The sequence below is a fragment of the Canis lupus genome, chromosome 2, assembly GCF_003254725.2.
Source record: "Canis lupus dingo isolate Sandy chromosome 2, ASM325472v2, whole genome shotgun sequence".
Taxonomy (NCBI): Eukaryota; Metazoa; Chordata; class Mammalia; order Carnivora; family Canidae; genus Canis; species Canis lupus.
In genome coordinates this window covers 57,827,155-57,845,926 of record NC_064244.1, presented here as the reverse complement: position 1 = coordinate 57,845,926, position 18,772 = coordinate 57,827,155, and the positions used below count along the sequence as shown (strand labels likewise).

The window sequence follows — 18,772 nt, the reverse complement described above, 5'->3', positions numbered from 1 at the left end:
TCTCTCTCTCTCTCTCTCTCTGTCCCTCATGAGTAAATAAATAAAATCTTAAAAAAGAAAAAAAAAAGTCAATACCTGGCACCATAAGGGCCCAGCTCTGGTTATGACTGGTCAGTGCCTAGGCCTACAGGTTGTTAGCACTCACCCCTGGGCGCTGCAAACCTGAAATATTGGACAGGCAAACAGGCTACTCAGATACACAGTAAGAGTTTGTTCTAGGATGTTGCAAAGGAAGCACCCCACTTCCCCTCCGCAGCCATCCATCTCACCGACAACTTTATACCACCTATATTGTTGCAAAACAAACAGAGCCATAATCTACACTCCCCTAGCCAGACTTCCCCCATTTCAATGGCCCCTAAGAATCTGGTTGGCGCAAGAGTCCCTGTGTGCTCTTGCCAGTCCCCACCACCCCTTACACACACGGCTGAGGCCACAAGCTCCCAACAACCAATCCTGGGGTGAGGGGACCTGGGAGTGGGAGCCCTCCGCCCTCATGCCTCTCCCTGCCCCCTGCAGAGTTGGCCAGGAGGTACCTGAAGTTGCTGAGGACTTCTGCCCAGCAGCGCTACAGCAGGATTCCCGGGCCGGGGCAACCCCTTGCCTTCCACCAGGCCTACATCCCCCCAATCCTGCAGTGGAGCCGGACCACGGCCCCCTTCAGTGCTCAGGACGGGGCTGTAGTGGGGGACCCCAAGGCAGAAGATGACACGGACGTGAGCATCCGGGACCTCTTCAGCACCAGGGCCGACAAGGGCCCGAGGGTGACGGTGCTCCTGGGGAAGGCAGGCATGGGCAAGACCACGCTGGCCCACCGGCTCTGCCAGAGGTGGGCTGCTGGCCAGCTTGACCGCTTCCAGGCTCTGTTCCTGTTTGAATTCCGTCAGCTCAATCTGATCACCAGTTCCGTGACGCTGCCCCAGCTGCTGTTTGACCTGTACCTGAGCCCCGAGGCGGGCCCCGACTCGGTCTTCCAGTACCTGGAGGAGCATGCTGGAGGAGTCCTGCTGATCTTTGATGGGCTGGACCAGGCCCTCCACTCGCATTCCAGCACGGAGCCTGAAGGCCCCGAGGCCCCAAGTCCGGCCCTTGCCCTCTTCTCCGGGCTCTGCCGGGGGACCATCCTGCCTGGCTGCTGGGTTTTGGCCACCTCCCGTCCAGGGAAGCTGCCCGACTGCCTGCCCACAGAGGCAGCCACGGTCCACATGTGGGGCTTTGACAGGCCACGGGTGGAGGAGTATGTGGGCCGCTTCTTCAGTGACCAAGAGTGGCAGGAAGCAGCCCTAGCAGAGCTGCGAGAAAACAGGCATCTCCAGAGCATGTGTGCGGTGCCTGCACTGTGCCAAGTCACCTGCCTCTGCCTCCACCATCTGCTCCCAGGCAACTCTCCAGGCCAGTCTGCAGCCCTCCTGCCCACCGTGACTCAGAACTATGTACAGATGGTGTCCACTCTCAGCCCCCGTGGGTACCTGCCTCCCGAGTCTCTGCTGGGCCTCAGTGAGATGGCTCTGAGGGGCCTGGAGACTGGGAAGGTTATCTTCTCTGTAGGCGACATCTCTCCACCCATGGTGGCTTTTGGGGCAGCCCTCGGCTTGTTGACCTCCTTCTGCATCTGCACAGGCCCTGGGCACCAGGGTATAGGCTATGCCTTCACCCACCTCAGCCTACAAGAGTTTTTTGCCGCCTTGTACCTGATGGCCAGCCCCAAGGTGGACAAAAATGTACTTGCCCGCCATGTCACCCTCAATTCTCGCTGGGTGCTACGGACCAAAGCTAGACTAGGCCTCTTAGACCACCTCCCCACCTTCCTGGCAGGGCTGGCATCCTGTGCCTGCCGACCCTTCCTTAGCCATGTGGCCCAGCAGGATGAGATGTGGGTGAGTGACAAGCAGGCTGCAGTGATGCTGGCTTTGAGGAAGTTGGCCATTCGCAGGCTCACAGGACCCAAGGTTGTAGCACTCTGTCACTGTGTGGGTGAGACCCAGGAGCCTGAGCTGGCCAGCCTCATGGCCCAAAGTCTCCCCAGTCACCTGTCCTTCCACAATTTCCCACTGACCTATACGGACCTGTCTGCCCTGACCAACATCTTGAGGCACAGGAATGCCTCCATCCACCTGGATTTTGAGGGCTGCCCCCTGGAGCCCCACTGCCCCGAGGCCCTGGCAGGCTGTAAGCAGATAGAGAATCTCAGGTGAGAATAGGGTCAGGGAAGAACTGGGGAGGATCTGGGAGGGAAGTGGGCTTTGGAAGAGTGGAGTCAGTCAGACCCTTGCTGAGGGAGGCTGGGTGAGAATCTTGGACATCAGAGCAAACAGTTGGAACTGCCCCCAGCCTGAGACCCAGTTGGGAAGCTCCATGCCTCCCAAGACCTTAGGATCTAGTTGGCTCTCAACTGGACTTTATTATTGTGGTTGCTGGGCCTTTCAAGTCTCCTTCTCCCTCTCAGCCATGGGACGGAGCCTCTGACATTGGAAGTGGTTTGACTTTGGGCAGGTTACTTCTCAGCCTGAGTTTCTTCATCCCGAAAATGAATCAGTAATAATACTGATGGCATGAGCTTATTGTGAGAACCAAATAAGAGAATGCAGGGAAAACCCTCTGTAGCAAGTGCCTGGCACACAGTGATGGCTCAGTATGTGTAGTAGTAGCTAGAGAAAAGGTGAGGCTCAGTAACAGAGAACACCCTTGCAAATACAGTGGATTAAATAATGTTGAATTTTGTTTCACTGTCATGAAGCACTCAGAAGTAAGTGGTCCGGGTCTCTGAGATGGCTCAGCTTCATGTGGTCATTCAGGGACCCAGGTCCCTTCCACTGGTGCTCCATCATCTCCTTCGGCATTTGGATCTGCATGGTCAAAGCTGGGTCATGGGCATATCCATGCTCTGCTTGAAGGGAAGGGAAGGGGAGCGTGCATTAGACTCACCCAATGTATTAAAGCCCACACAACCATGGAGATAGGGCACATCCCTTCCGCTCACATTCCAGTGGTGAGAAGGTAGCTGTGTAGCCACTCTGAGCTGCAAGGGAGGCTGAAAGTGCCATCTGTGACTGGGAAACTGTGTTCCCAGTTAGAGCTCTATCAGTGGAAAATGGGTTTCAATGGACATTTACAGTCTCTGCCATAATATGGATTTGTTAGTACTATAAATGACAGCTACCACTGCTGTTAACATAACTATTCAGTTCCATCTGTCAGAGGAAGGGGTGGGTGGTGGCTTTTAAGCCCTGCTCAGCATTGAACCTCTGCTACCTTGCCTCTTCCTGTGGCAGCTTTAAGAGCAGGAAATGTGGGGATGCCTTTGCAGAAGCCCTCTCCAAGAGCCTGCCAACAATGGAGAGCCTGAAGAAGCTCGGGTGAGCCAGGGCTTGGATCTAAGAGGGATCCTCAACCAGGAACGCCGAGAATTCTCCCCTTTCCCTTTGACCCTGCACAGGGCAGATTCCTGCCCTTACCTCCTTTCCCACCCCTGTTTTTCCCACCCTCTTTGCTTACCCTGCAGGTTAGCAGGATGTAAGATCACTGCCCGAGGCATCAGCCACCTGATGCAGGCTTTGCGCCTCTGTCCACAGCTGGAAGAGATCAGGTGAGTGATCTCCAGGAAGACCTGCTGGTTAGGGGAACAAGTCACTTCCCAGGTCCCTGGGACCCCCACCCCGACCCAGAGCCTATAATGAGTTCTACATATTCTATTGAATCTGACAAGTTATTTTTCAGTCAGACCCAGAGAGGGGAGGCATTGGTCCAAGAACTGCGTGGGGCTGGATCTAAATACCAGGCTTACAAAGACCCTAGCACTGCTTCCTTCATCTAATATTTTGGGCCGTCTTGAAAGACCTTGAGTTTTGAGGGACCCTCCCCTCTTTCTGTGACCCTGAGAGAAGGGATGACAGTGTAGGCAGGTGTCAGCCATGATGTGTACACATACATACATGAAACACACACATTCCTTCATATTCATGCATGTATGTGTACACACTTGCACTCACCCCTCACTTGAACATATGCTCCCCTCATATGCACATTCGTAGGTGTGTGCGCATGCTTGCACACTTAGATCCACATACACATTTAGATGCAAGTACATACGAACTAAGCACATGTGCACAAATATACTCCTGCTGGTGTTTGTAATGAGTAGCCAGTAGGAGGGGTGGGGCCAAGGAGCCTTCTCCACAGCTTATTGGCAGAACCACCACTAGCTTATATGGCATCTTTATGAGATTTAGAAAAAAGCACTCTGTCCAGAGAGATGCAGCCTGGCACTAGGTCATCCCGCTTGTTGAGTGGAGTGTTAGTTGGACCACAGCTCCTATTTTCTTCAGCTGGGTGCCTTTCTGTGGGATCATCGGGTGATAGGAGAAAAGACTATGTCACTCTCAATAATCGGGGTGGGGGAGTGTCAACAAATTCATACTTCCAAACCTTTGCACTAGCCAGAGAAATCATGCACAAAGGTATCCTCACCCTTCTTCTGTCCCTCCAGCTAGGAACTCAGACAAGGCTGGGTTGTGGACCCCATTTGACAGATGGGGTATGTGAGGTCAGAAAGAATGTGCTTAGCCTGGGTTTCTGGGTGAGTCGAGGCCAGAGCTGGGGCTGGAAGCAGCATCTCCTATATCCCAGTCTAGAATCTGGGAGCCAAGAGACTGTGATAACTCCAGCCTCAGGCACATCCCAAACATAACCCTGAGAGCAGTGTGTTGGATGTCCTCATTCTACTTCATGAGGCCTTCACACCCCATCCTATGGATCTCTTGGGCCACTAGGCAGGAACTCCCCATTGGAGCTGAATAGGTACAGAAGTGAGGCCAACAGAAGGCCTCTCCTCCTAGCTGGGCCTATTAGATACTGTGGAGCAAGTCACCAACACATTGTAGGCCTATGAGTTGTGTCTACTCCATGAGGGCTGCTGTGTCACCTGCCAACTGGGGCTCCCAAGGGACTGGGCCTTGATCTCTCTGCAGCTTCCAGGACAACCAGCTGAAGGATAGGGCCGTGCTGAATATCGTGGAAGTACTTCCTTCTTTGCCACGGCTCCAGAAGCTTGAGTAAGCAAGTTTTCCACCCCCAAACCCCTGCCTGGATCTCCCTTCTTCCTTGAGGAGCAAAGAAAGTCTGGTGCCCATGGGATATAGGATTCAATCCTAATATCCTTGCCACAATCTTGCAGCCTGAGCCGCAGCAATGTCTCCGTGTCAACCTTACTCTGCTTGACAAAGGTGGCGGTCACATGCCCTACTGTCAAGATGCTACAGGTCAGGTGAGCAGAAGGAGTGGAATATGGGCCTTCAGAGGCTTGAGAAAAGGGAAGAGGAAAGTAGGGGGTAGAAAATGGAGCACCTTGTCTGCAGTAGCTACGTATGTGTGCCTGAATTTGCTTTATTCACATCGGTATCTCCAGAGCCTATCTCGGGCCTGGCACTTGGTACTCGTGAATGAGTAGAATGAAGTTATATATACTCATTATGTAGTGAATGAATAGACTGGATGGATGGATGGATAGATGGGCAGATGGTTGAAGGAATGAGTCAACTGCATCTGGAAGCGCAGGCTTAGTCCAAGGAAGAATTGGCGCGTGTCGCTCTCCATGGTGCTGAACTGAGGTTACCTGTTTGGATGATTGAGCAGTTTAAGTGCCATGCCTCTTAGTCCTACAATACTGTAACTCTCACAAAAAACTCTTTACTTTCCTAATTTTTAAAAGTCTTTCCTGTAAACATTGTTTTCTTGAATTTTAAAATTCAAGATGTATCGAGCAATGACATAGTCATAATTTTATATGTCTGATTTGGGGCATTTCTGTCAGTTGTTTCTCTGTAAGTTACAAAATCAGCTTTCTTTGGCTGTTTGGGCAGCAAGGGGGGGATGCAGGCAGCAGGTGATGTGCTGGTTTCTAGTCTACCGGTTTCACAGCTCAGTGTCTGACTCTTGCAGGGAGACGGACCTCATCTTTCTTCTTTCCCCGCCCACAGAGACTGCTGCAGAGCTTGGAGCGTAAGAACCTAGGGAGGGGGTGGACCTGGGCCCATTCTGAGGGGCAGTCTGAACTCAAGAAGTGGCAGGGTAAGGTGGCCAAGAGAGGCTGTGAAGAGTTGGAATGTAGGGATTCTTCTTGCTATGGCTGAGCTGAGAAATTATCTACTTCTCAGAGTTGGCAAAGGACGTTAGCTTCATATCTGGACCACATCTGGCCTTTGTGATGAGAGAGCATCTCCAGAAGTCTCAAACCAAGTCAGGCCCTTAGGGAAGGCATGAATATAGTGTTAGACTGGTGTTAGTAAGTGGAGAAAGCTTCAGAAAAGTTTTCCATCTAAAAAAAAAAGAGAAGGCAATGATAATACCCACATCTTAGAGTTACTCTGAGGATTAAATGAATTAATACACTGAAAGTGCTTAATACACTGCTGACATCCAGGTGGCACTCAGATGCTGGCTACTCCAGCTATGCACAGATTCCAGCTTGGCTAGTCCTGCCTGGGCAAAAAAAGGGGAGCAGCCTTTCCATGAAAGAACATTCCATCTGGACGTCCTCACACCTCTCCCTGGCTGAGACTCATAGACAGATGATGTTGTATGTCTGTGGAGAATCCTTTCCCTGCTCTAGGCTTCAGTTTCCTCACCCATACGATGATCTAGTAGGACCCCCTCCAGCTGTATAGAGCTATGATGCTCTATATGGTAGCCACCAGCCACAGATGACTATACTGTATACTAATTAAAATTAAGTAAATGTATATTAATTAAAATTAAGTAAAATTAACATTTATCAGTCACATTAGCTGCATTTCAGTACTTAATGGCTATGGGGGACTAGTGTCTCCCACGGTGGATGGCATAGATATAAACATTCTTATCATTGCAGAAAGTTCTGTTTGATAGCAGCAATCTAGAGGTTGGCGAAAACCTAGCTAATAACATTCCAGCTTCTCTGCAGCCCCTGACCCTCCCCTGGCCTAGTGGGAGACAGCCTGGAGGTGCCATGACTCCCACAGCCTGGACCCATACACAGTCCATGCTCCCAGCCTTCTGAACCATAGGTGGCACATATGCAAGTGGAGAGCTTCACGTCATAGAAATAGCAGCTTCTTTTTATTTATCTTCAATCTTGTGCCTATGCTGGGTGCTTGACCCATACATTGTCTCATTCAATCCTTCAACTACCCTGTGTTAGATATTGTCATCCTGTTTTGGAAAAGAGACAATGGGAGCTCAGATAGGTGAAGTGACTTGCCCAAGGCCACACAGCTATACATGACGAGTCAGAATTTGAATAAAGCCTATTTGCCCTCAAACCTTTCGCTCTTGCTGTTTTGGGGAATAGCACATTTAGCACCTCCAAAAAACCATCTTTGTTATTCATTCACTGTGGGTCTTTGGCCCCTAGAACCCAAGGTAAGGCCCATCAGGCCCTGGGCTCTAAGACAAGGCCAATGTTGGATTTGTTCTTGCCAGAGCACCAGATCTACAGGGAAATGCCATCCAGAGGAAAGAGGCTCAGAGCAGAAGCCTGGCACTCAGGTACCTCTGTGGGATCCATTGCATTAAGGGGAGGGATGTGATATGAGGGAAGGGTGCCTTCCCAGGAGAGGTACCACAGGGGCAAGGAGAATAAAAGGAAAAACAGGCATGGAGCAGAGACAGGACATGAATAACCCATCCTGGCATCTGTCTTAACAACAACAATGACCACCATAATTTAATGGGCTCTTGCTACATACTAGGCACTGTAGTATCTTATGTCTATTACTTCATTGCAATTCTTTTGAAAATCCTGCCAAGTACACAGTATTATTCCCATTTGATAGAGGAAGAAACTGAGGTTCAAGGGCCTTGTCTATGACTGTACATCTGCTGAGAGGCAGGGCCAGGGTGAGACCCCAGGTCTCCTGCCTCCTGATTCCCCCGGCTCCCACACCTGGCAGAGGCCCTTGGGGCTGGAGGAGGTGTGGTGTGGCTTCTTGCCCTGAGCCCCTCTGCCTCCACTTTCACTCCAGGCTCCTGCAGTGCCAGCTCGGAATTCATGATGTGCAGGAGCTCATTGCCCAGCTCCGGGAAGGTCCCCGCCTGGAGGAAGTAAAGTGAGTGTCATGGGAAGTGCTGGAGTGGGAAATGGGTCGGGGGCAGGGCAGCATCTGAAGGGCATCCACTGGGGCGGGGGCAGGGAGGGGGTCGGGGGAAGGGTGGTGTCAGGAAGGGCATGCTACCTTATTAAGAATTTGAGGAAGGGATGCCTGGGCGGCTCAGTGGTTGAGCATCTGCCTTCTGCTCAGGTCATGATCCCAGGGTCCTGGGATCAAGTCCCACATCGGGCTCCCCACGGGGAGCCTGCTTCTCCCTCTGCCTATGTTTCTGATGTTTCTGCCACCCCCTTTGTGTCTCTCTGAATAAATAAATAAAACCTTAAAAAAAAAAAAAAGAATTTGAGGCATTCAGACCATCATGACAGCTCCCACTATTCAGCACTTGCCCTGGATTAGGCATTTTTACATATATACTCTCATGTAATCTTCCCACCCTGTGATGTAATATTACTATGCAAGCTCTTTAGAGGAGGGAATTAAGTTACACAGAGGTAAGTTTGCTCAAGGTCACACAGGTAGGATGAGTCCACGCCAGGATTCCAGCTCAGACAGTTTGACTCCCAGTGGCCTCACCCCTGTAACCAGTGTTATTGAGACCTGCAGAGCAAAAATCTCATCACACCTGTCTTCCAAACCACAGCCCTCAGGGTCCCCTCCCTCTATCTTCCTCCCAGAGTAGAATGAGACTGCCTTTTCTTTTTGGGCTGGAGAGATTCCATTAATGCCCAACTCCTGTGAGAGTAGGGCTTGGCTATTGGTAGAGGTCCTGTCATGTCATCAGGAGGGGAATCCCTGTAAGGACCATCCCCAGAAATCAAATGAGAGTGAGGGTGGAGTGATGGAATGCCATAATGTGTTCTGAGGTGAGTGGCCCCACCCTAGGGAAAGATAAAGATGAATGTGTGAGGGCCCTGGTGACCAAAGCTTGAACCTTGACATTGTCCCACTGGGAGAACCAAGACAGGATTAGAAGGTGTTTTTACAAAACATATGCTTCCATCCACCTGGCCATCACTGAGCCACACACACGCACACACACACACCGCCACCTGCTGCTGGCGCTCTCATCCCCCATCAGCCGCCTGGCTACACAGGCCAGACATCTCTCGGCAACCTTACCCTCTTCCTATAGCCAGCCCATCCCAAGTCTGCCTATCCCTTACATATCTCTCAACACCACCTTCTTTTCACCCACTGCCCCAGTCCAAACCACTCTCGTTCCTCACCTGGATGACCCCATCAGCCTCCTCATAGGGTTTCCTGCTTCCATGCTGGCCACTTCCAGCTGGCAGAGAGTGAACTGCGTTTCACTGCTGCCTGACCCCTTTAATCCTTCCCACGGCTCATGATGAAGCCCAAATCCTAAAATCCTGTGTAATCCAAAATGCTGCCTCCAACCCACCAAGCCCCACCTGACCCTGTCCTGTCACTGAAATCTTTGATCCTGACACACTGTCTCCCTTTCAGCTCCTCCAGTGTGCTATGCCACAGGACCTTTGAATGAGTTGTTCCCAGTACCAGGAACACCCCTCCCCCATCTCTCTCCCACCACTTACCTATTGAGCTCCTAGTTTTTCAAACAGGTAATTCAAACATCAGGGAAACCTTCCCTGATCCCCATGGTAGATCTGATGCCCCTCTAATCATGGAGTTTATCACAAAAAGCAGTTATGGAGGTTGAAGCATAAAGGAGCAGCTTAGGGTAGAGCCTTGAAATCCAACGGACTAGGTTCAAATCCCAGGTCCACCTTTCAGGAGATGTTTTAACTGCTCTGTACCTCAGTTTGCTCATCAGTAAGATAAGGATAATAATATCATCTGCCCCATAGGGTTCTTTATGAGGATTAAATAGCTGGTAATGGTAGAAACAGCTGGGACAGTGCTGGACACATCGTATACAGCCTTGCAGCACCATCGTTATTAGGGCTCATTTACTGGAGCATTCCTTTGGCTAAAGTCAAGGAGGGACTCTGTGGGTGCAGAGGCTGAGGGGTGACCCCACCCTGGCAGCACAGGACATCAGGCCCCTCTGTCTCAGCCTTTCAGGAAACCAGCTGGATGATGAAGGCTGTCGACTGATGGCAGAAGCTGCATCCCAGCTGCACATCACCAGGAATCTAGAGTGAGTTGCCCGTGTCACCATTGGGTGACAGGGGGGAGCCCTGGAGAGCCCCAGCTGGGCCTGCCACCCCACTCTTCATGCCCCCACTCACCAGAAAGAGTGCTGCTCCAGTAGGCTCCATGCCTACTTTCTCCCTACAACAGCAACGTTGGAGTGGTTTGAGCATGACTTACTTTGCCTCTGTCATGAGCCACTGCCTTACTTAGTTCCAGTTACTGAAACCACTTGCATTTGTAAACCGTGTCCCTTGCGCTACGATGGCTTCTGTTCCTTGTGACAGCCCTGGGGTGGGGTGGGGTGTTGCCGTGGGTGTTGCATTAGGTCTTGGGTGGATGGGTTTTGGGGTGTTGGAGTAGGAAGAGGCTTGTTAGGGTGTGGGTACCATGCTGAGGTAAAGGGGTGGGTTGTTGAGGTGGTGGGATGGAAAGATAGGGTAGTAGGCTGTTGGATGTGCTGTGGGGTTACATGGTATTGGGTGCGGTGGTGTTTGGATGGGATGTGTTGAGGTCTAAGCATCAAGAATGGATTGGATGGCATAATGTTGAGGTTGAGCAACAGACCTCTGGGGCCTTGCCTTTGGCATTCAATCCTAACTCTTGTCAGTTATTAGCTTTAACATAATGTCTCTGGGCCTCAGTATCTCCATTTGTAAAATGGGATTAAAATGGTGGTTATTTTACAGACCAGGAAACAGGCTCAGAGAGGTGGAAACAGTGAGTCAGTTCTTCTCACTCAAGCTGTAGAACCTTATTCCCTGGGCAGCAGAGTCATGAGCTCTTGGCTCAACCACATGGGCCAGAATCCTTTGAGCTTCTGCTTAAGGGCCCAGGACATCCCAGGAGTGACAGCCAGCAAGCTACTGTGCCAGGAGGAGGGGACTGGAGCTGTCTCAGGCTGGGGACTTCAGCTGCCTGCTGACTGCCACCCCCTCCCTCTTCTCCACAGCCTCAGCAACAACGGGCTATCTGTGGACAGGGTACACTGTATGCTGAGTGCGGTGAACACATGCCAGAACTTGGCAGAGCTTCATATCAGGTAGGACCCCCCCAGTGGGCCACTGTAACCCACTGCTACCTCCAGCCTGGAGCTCTGGGGCTCTCCCATCATTCTCTGAAAGACCTTAGAATTCCTTCTGGGCCCAGGCCTTTGGGAACTGGAGAAGATGCTGCTGAGGCCCTGCCCAAATCCTCTTTTCCCAGGTGCTATGGGTGTTGGCTACCCACCCTTTATACCTTCTCCAGGAAACTACCCCGAGTGAGCTGATAGGATGCCTGGGTGGTTACCCTCCCAATTCCCCCAACCAGGGGTGGCCAATGACAGAGGTAGAGGTATCACTCTCCAGCCTCCTTGCCTTAAGTGGGACAAACTTTTGGTGCCATTCACACTCCAGAGTTCCCTGTAGGATCAGGCCAAGGACCTGTTCTTCTCTTCTTCCCATGGTCCCCTACTGTTTTTTCCTGAGAGCAGGCCTTCAGTATATCACATACACAAGTGATCAGTGACACTTGAACCTCTGCCCCATTCAGAGGCTCAGGCTCTGCCTCTAGGGAACCTGACCCAAGACAGGGCCCAACCTTGTTTCTGTAAGTCTCAGTATTCAGTCTGGGGATCTGAAGACAGATGCTAATTAATGTCAACACAATCCCCACCCCGAGGGGCTCTTAACTGGGGAGGGTGGTCCCTGCTTTAAACACCCCTCAAAGGAAGAGAGAGACACTGAATAACCCAGAAGAGAGATTAGGGAGCCTTTGTTTACTGTATATAATGATCCAATAAAGGATCCTTAGATCATTCCAAATGACATGCCATTCATTTCTAGGAATTTACACTAAAGAAATCAGCCTGCTGGTGTAAACACATTTAGATGCAGGAATGTTCACCTCAGTATTGGTTATAACAAGAAAAAGTGAACTTCCCTTAAATATGCAACAGTTGAGTATTGGGTGAGTAAACTAAGTTACTTTCAGAGAGAAAAACTCAGTGAAAAATGATGATATAGGTACAATTTTAGTATAGAGGGATGGCTGTGATATAGTAAATAAACATACAAATTTTAATTCACCATTTTTATAATAAAGCTTTTCAAACACGCTCAAAAGGTAGGGAGAATGGTGTGGTAAACACCCCAGTTCCCACCAATAATTTTTCAACATTTTGTCACCCTTGTTTCACCTATCCCTTGAAAAACTAATTTTTCAATGAGAATCTGTCCTTTAATCCCATTTTTTAAGAAAATTAAAAAAGAACATTAATTGCATTTTAAAAACAAAAGACTTGAGGGATCCCTGGGTGGCGCAGCGGTTTGGCGCCTGCCTTTGGCCCAGGGCCCGATCCTGGAGACCCGGGATCGAATCCCACGTCGGGCTCCCGGTGCATGGAGCCTGCTTCTCCCTCTGCCTGTGTCTCTGCCTCTCTCTCTCTCTCTCTGTGTGTGACTATCATAAATAATAAATAAAATTTAAAAAAAAAAAAAAAAAAAATAAAAAATAAAAACAAAAGACTTGAAAAACCCACTCCCAAATGTTATCAGCAGTTACTGACAGGTGGAAGAGGTGGTGGGTGATTTTTCTTTATTTTCTTCTTACTTTACTCTAAGTTCTCCACATGGAAGAAATATGACCTCTGCAATGAGAAATGTGTATTTAGGGGCACCTGGGTGGCTCAGTGGGTTAAGCATCTGCCTTCTGCTCAGGGTCCTGAGATGGAGCCCCCAGTAGGACACCCTGCTCAGCAGGAAGTCTGCTTCTCCCTCTGCCCCTCCTCTGCCCCTCCTCTGCTCGTGCTTTCTCTCTCTCTCTCACTCTCTCTCTCTGTCAAATAAATAATCTATCTTTTTAAACAATCTTTTTTTTAAAAAAAAAAAAAAAGGAATGTGTATTTTACATTCAGTTTACACAGGTGAGGTTAGGGATGCTCCTGCTCTAAGTTACAGCCTCGTGTGGGCTGTCAGGACCTGTCCCGGACCTGGCAAGGACCTCGCTGTGCTGGGATGAGTGCCCTCAGCTGGGGATGCCCTGGGTGAGCACAGAACAGAGGGAGGAGGGTCTCAGCTGGAGGCAGACATAAAGCAGAACTGAAGTTTTCTTTCAAAGACTTGACAGGAAACTAAAGTTGATAAGTTTGCAAAATCTCTGTGGTAGAAGGTTTTCAGATGCCCAGAAGCACAGGAAGCACAGGAAGTCATAGCAAAGTCAGAAGTGGCTGCAGCTCGAGGCAGAGGATGACTCCAGGCGAGGTTAGAAAATGACACAGGGACCCCCATAAGCCTCTTGTCTCCTTCTTCTTCTCTTTTCTCTCTGCAGCCTGCTGCATAAAACTGTGGTCTTCACATTTGCCCCAGAGCAGGAGGAGCAGGAGGGGATCTGGAAGAGGTAGGGCGCAGCATCATCCTGGCCCCGTCATGAGCCTGGGCCAGACCCTCCGCGACCTCCCCAGCTGGACAGTATCACTCAACTCTCGGGACCTTGACAAATTCACAAAGAAGCAGGCAGACAACAGGCTTGGCAGGGAATGCAGCCTGGAGGGCGAGTGTCAGAGGACAGACTGCCTCCCCATTTCCTCGCTAGGCAGAATGGCATCCTGGGATGGGGATGGGGTAGCCAGAGAGCCACGCATAAATTTGTGTCCTTTGGCATAAATCTCAAGGATCTGTGGATCGCTTGGCCTGTAGTTCTGATTTGGGTTAGACCCTTCTGGCTCCCTTTGGCATGCACTGTCCTGAAGCGATTCACATACATTGTCCCGGTGAGAGGCTACGTGATTGGTCCCAGGTCACACAGCCAGGAAGCCAAGGGACACAAGTGGAACCACAGTCTGGCCATCTCCAGGCCTTGTGCGGAGACTGAACAGTAGGAGGTGAGGCTGAGGGTGGACTTAGTGGCTGAGGAGTTTGCTCAGCCTGGCCTGGTGTGTGTCCCTCCAGGACTGCGCTTCGGGACAGCCTCACGCACCAGGTGCCCTTTGAGCTGCCCCTGCGCTCCACGAGGATCAGGTACGGTGATGGCCTACAGGCCCTGGTGGCTCCCCCCTCTTCCCTTCTGCTCAAAGCCTACCCCCAGGTGCTCCCTGGAGGACACGGCCTGCTCTATTCAGGAGTGTGGCATGGCTTCCCTGCCTCCCTCCTCCCCTGTTCAGCCTGCAGCAGATGGGGCTCACAGGGCAGCCCCCTCAGTGACCTTCCCCACCTGAGGGGCCCCCACTCCTCACAACTCACCTGACCTCCAGCAGCTGACAGGCTGTGGGGACTCTGGATAGGGAGAATGGGGACATGTGGCCCCTTCTTTCCTCATCCTGGAGCTTAGCTCAGCCCTCACAGGGCACCCATCCATATTCTTCTGGCTTTCTCTTTTATTCTGTGTCCGTCTGAATCTCCCTGTCTGTCTCTATCTTGTTTCTCTCATATTTTCTGTTTCTTGGTTTTTGCTACCCTTTGTTATTGTCTATTTGTCCTCCTCAGGCACTGTGTGTATGTGCACATGCATGTGTTTGTGTGTGTGCATAGGTGAGTGTGCATGTGTCTGTGTGTGTGTATAGGTGCACATGCATGCCTGTGCGTGTGTGTACACCCCTGCAAGTGCATGTGTATGTTTATGTATGTGTGTGTGCATAGGTATGTGTGCATAGGTGTGCACAGATGCCTTTGTGTGTGCACACCCCTGCAAGTGCATGTGTGTGTAGGTGCACGTGCATGCATGCATGTGTATGTGCATAGGGGTGTGTGTGCATGTTTGTACATAGGTGCATGTGCATGCAAGCATATGTGTAAGCGTGCATGCATGCCTGTGTGTGAATGCCCTGCAAGTGCGTTTGTGTGTAGGTATATGTGCACATATGCATGTATGTGTGTGTGCATAGCTGTGTTCGTGCATGTGTGTGTAGGTGTGTGTGTATGCCTGCATATGCACGTGTGTCTCTGCATCTGTCTCTTCTGTGTCTCATCTCCATGTCTCTCCATCTCTGTCTCCTTGCCTCCCTGTGTCTCTATCTCTGGCTCTTGACTACCTGTGTGGGAGGTCTTATGTGTGTGTTGTGTGCTGGTGCTCGCAGTCTCTGTCTGGGTGAAAGACACATTCCTGTCCCTCTTCTGCAAGACTGTCTGCCTGTGTGCCTGGGGGTGGTGGCCACTCTTACCTCTGTTCTGAGGAGCTGTGTTTCCTCCTCCGCAGGCTGACACACTGTGGCTTGCAAGCCAAGCACCTAGAGCAGCTCTGCAGGGCCCTGGGAGGAAGCTGCCACCACAGTCACCTGGAGTGAGTGCTGGCTGTGGGAGGGCGGGTGGGTGGGGCCCATCAGCCAGTGGACGTTAGTGTGGGGGGGTTTCTTTTGATTTTTTGAGATTGAGGTCAGCGGTCCTTCCCTGCGCAAGCAGTCAGGAACCCCTTAGAGAGTCTGGCAAGGGGTGTGTCCCTTCCCACTAAAATGCAGGTCCCCACATATGACCCCCTCTAAAGCCTACCCCTGACTCACAAGGGTCACAAATCTCAGGATGGAAACCATGGGGGAAACACCAGCCAATCCATGTGAGATCTGCTGAGATCTGGCCTGGCAGCCCAGGGCCATGTCCCAGTTTTAGAAGAAGCTGAGTGACTGAGCCCAGGGGTGGAGAGAGAGCTCCCATGGGCCCCATCCCTGTCCTCCACTAACCTGTTGGCCCCCTTGCCCCTCCCAGCCTCTCAGGCAATGCTCTGGGGGATGAAGGCGTGGCCCAGCTGGCTCAGCTGCTCCCAGGGCTGGGTGCTCTGCAGTCCTTGAAGTGAGTAAGGCCTCTGAGGCTTGTCCTCATTGGGAGGAGGTGTGTGTGTGTGTGTGTGTGTGTGTGTGTGTGTGTGTGTGTGTGTGTAGGGGGTGTTCTCTGTCCTCTCATTCCCTCCTGGGGTTATTATAAAGACTTAAATCAGAAAATGCATGTCAATCGCCTGGTCCAGTCCCTGGCAAATGGTAAGTGCTCCAAAATAACAGTTCGCTGCTGTGAGTCTCATTAAGAGAGACTGGCCTCGGACTCAGTGGTCTAGCCCCTGACTTAAGGTTTTATTTCTTGAACCCGACTTGTGGCTCCACACAAGCTCTCTGGGAGGCCCAGGCCACGTGGGGCAGTGCAAGCCTGGGTGGGAAGTGTTAGCTAATGGCTAGTTATCCTAATGACTGGCAGCCCTTCTGGCCCTGGGTTGCAGGGAGGGGCTGTTGCCAGGGTGCAGGCTAGACAGGGAGGATGTGTACCAGATGGAACACGTGAGCAGGATGCCCAGGGCAGCTGGAGAGCAGAGTGAGGCAAGATGTTGAGTGTAGGAGGGAGGCCCAGGAAGGAGGCCAGCAACCCCAGACCTGCCTGCAACAGACCAGAGCTTCGGGATGCTAGAAGGCCCTGTGCTTTGGGCTCCTACGTATCCCTCTCTTCCTCCTGAGCTCTTCAGGGCTAACATGAGAGGAGCCCTGGAGAGAGCTCACAACTGTTAGCTTCTCTGTGTGACCCCAGGCAAGCCCAGGCAAGTTGTATCACCTCTCTGGTTCCCTGATTCCCAGTTAACAGGTGAAGTGTAGAGGGGATGGCTTTGGTTTTGGCTACAACTTTAGAATGAGTGCTGTGGCCTGAGGGCCCTTCCTGCTCAGTCTTTCTCTGGGATCTGGGAAGAAGCTGTTACTTCTGCTCCTATTCTGGGCCTGCTTGTGGGTGGGGAGGAAGGCCTCACCATTGCAGGCAAATTATATGTAGTTTGGGGGGCAAATCCCCACATGACCTTCTCAGTACTGTGACCCCCCCGCCTGTGAGATCTGAGCTCACCCACCAGTACCCATGCCAGAGGAGTGCAACATTAAATGGCAAATACAAAACACCATGACAGATTGACAGACCCGAAAGCAAGGGAAAGCTTTGTTCCTGACTTTTGAATGGGAGCCCTTGCATTTTCATTTTGCACTGGGCACTGCCCTTCTTTTATCAGGTGGGGAAACTGAGGCACAATTCCGGCCTGAAAGCCCTCCCCAGATTCATGGTAGACCCAGAGAGCCAGAATTCTAATCTCAGCTCTGTCACCAACATGTCTCATAACCTTGGGCAAGACCTTGCTGCTTTCTGGGCCTCGGTTTCCCCATCTGTACAGAGGTGCCCTCTGGCCATATGGGGTTCCATGAGCTCTGTCGCCCTGGGCTCTGACCACAAAGAGCCCTGGGTTCCACCAACGTCACCCCTGTGATTCTCCAGCCTCAGTGAGAATGGTTTGTCCCTGGATACAGTGTTTATTTTGATCCAGTGCTTCTCGACTCTGCAGTGGCTTCTTCACTTGGATATCGGGTGAGTGTGCCTCTGGACCCCTGCCCTGCCCTCAGACTACACAGGCCATCGGCTCCCACCACACCTCTTTGTCCCGTTCACAGTGTCGCCTCCTCGGGGCCCTGCGTGGCACCAGGTCCAATGAGCATGTCATAGGTGTCTGCTGAATGATTGAATGGACAGATGAATGAAAGTAGCCCCAGGACACTCCCATCTCTCCAAATTTGCCACGGGACACAATCCAGAAACTCTCCCTTGCTCACCCTCTAGACTGTCCTGGGAGACTTTTACAGAACCTGGAAGCTCCCTGGTGGCCATTAAGTGCTCAGGACAGGTCTCAGTCATGGGGTCTCTGGAGCCGATGAGACTTATAAAAGGGAAGTCACCAGGCCAGGCAGCCTGGAGCCAGGCCATGCAGATGAGCCATGGTTTCAATAAGGTCTCTCCATCCCTCCCCTTTCAAGACTGGGAGGTGTGAGCACAGACAGACCCAGTTCAAATCCAGGCTCACCACGAATCTGCTGTGCAGCTTTGGGCAGGTCACTGAGCCTCTCTGTACCCATTTCCTCATCTGTCGAGGAGGGGTAAGAATACTTCCTTACCTCGCGGGGCTGTTGTGAGCATAAAAGGACGGCCCGTCGGTGGTGTGCTTTGTATGTACCTCAGTCAGCGTAGTTAAGGCTTAGTGTGTATATCGTGGCATTTGCTGAGAGGGTGAGCTGCCCTCCAGACCTTCCTTGACCGGGCCGTCTGGTCTCTCTCCTCTGCGTCTGCAGCTTCGAGAGCCAGCACGTCGTCCTGAGAGGTGACAGAAGAGGCAGGTGAGGAGGGAGAGCTCTGAGGGGGCTGGGCTGGGCTCCCCTCTCGCCCCGGTCTCCATTTCCTCCAGTAACCCACCCAGGCCTGGCACCCCTTGTGCACGTGGCCCGTGTCGGTCGGTTCGCGGTAGTGAGCCCGCTGAGCTCGCTCTTGAACGGAGGCAGTGCCCTTGCGGGGGAGACCATGCTGGGCCCCAGCAGAATGGGCCGCTGCCTGCTGCTGGGGGGAGGGAGAGCAGCTGGCCTTCTGCCCCTCGGGACTTCTGCAGACCTCTGCAGCTTCCTCCGACTTCAATGAGTCACCGCCTTTTCCACTCTGGGGATGGTGTTTGAGAAACCAAGAACCGTTGGTGCTCTGCAAAAGTTTCCACACCTTTGCAGTCAACAATGAGTAGTTAGTAGTAGTTAGTTGTGCACGGATGTTCCCAGCTGCCCCCTAGTGGGGCCGGGCACGCTGGTCTCTCACAGGAGATTGGCAAGC

General features: G+C 51.8%; 1 protein-coding gene across 10 annotated transcripts in view; it reads left to right on the top strand.

The window, feature by feature from the left end:
• NLRC5 (NLR family CARD domain containing 5) overlaps positions 1–18,772 on the top strand; it is a 79,557-nt gene that overhangs the window by 28,749 nt on the left and 32,036 nt on the right. For 8 of the 10 annotated variants that reach the window (XR_007407273.1, XR_007407271.1, XM_025447382.3 and 5 more), the window contains 16 exons: positions 520–2,191; positions 3,273–3,356; positions 3,503–3,586; positions 4,968–5,051; positions 5,174–5,263; positions 5,938–5,997; positions 7,456–7,521; positions 7,998–8,081; positions 10,123–10,206; positions 11,152–11,241; positions 13,509–13,577; positions 14,129–14,197; positions 15,372–15,455; positions 15,875–15,958; positions 17,405–17,494; positions 18,250–18,294. Coding sequence is in view for 8 of the 10 variants with exons in the window: in XM_025447382.3 (XP_025303167.1) it covers positions 520–2,191; positions 3,273–3,356; positions 3,503–3,586; positions 4,968–5,051; positions 5,174–5,263; positions 5,938–5,997; positions 7,456–7,521; positions 7,998–8,081; positions 10,123–10,206; positions 11,152–11,241; positions 13,509–13,577; positions 14,129–14,197; positions 15,372–15,455; positions 15,875–15,958; positions 17,405–17,494; positions 18,250–18,294 (2,839 nt within the window). In the remaining 2 variants the exon portion in view is untranslated. The remainder of the gene's footprint in view (positions 1–519; positions 2,192–3,272; positions 3,357–3,502; positions 3,587–4,967; positions 5,052–5,173; positions 5,264–5,937; positions 5,998–7,455; positions 7,522–7,997; positions 8,082–10,122; positions 10,207–11,151; positions 11,242–13,508; positions 13,578–14,128; positions 14,198–15,371; positions 15,456–15,874; positions 15,959–17,404; positions 17,495–18,249; positions 18,295–18,772) is intronic. The other 2 variants (XM_035713630.2, XM_035713628.2) reach the window with 1 other exon arrangement.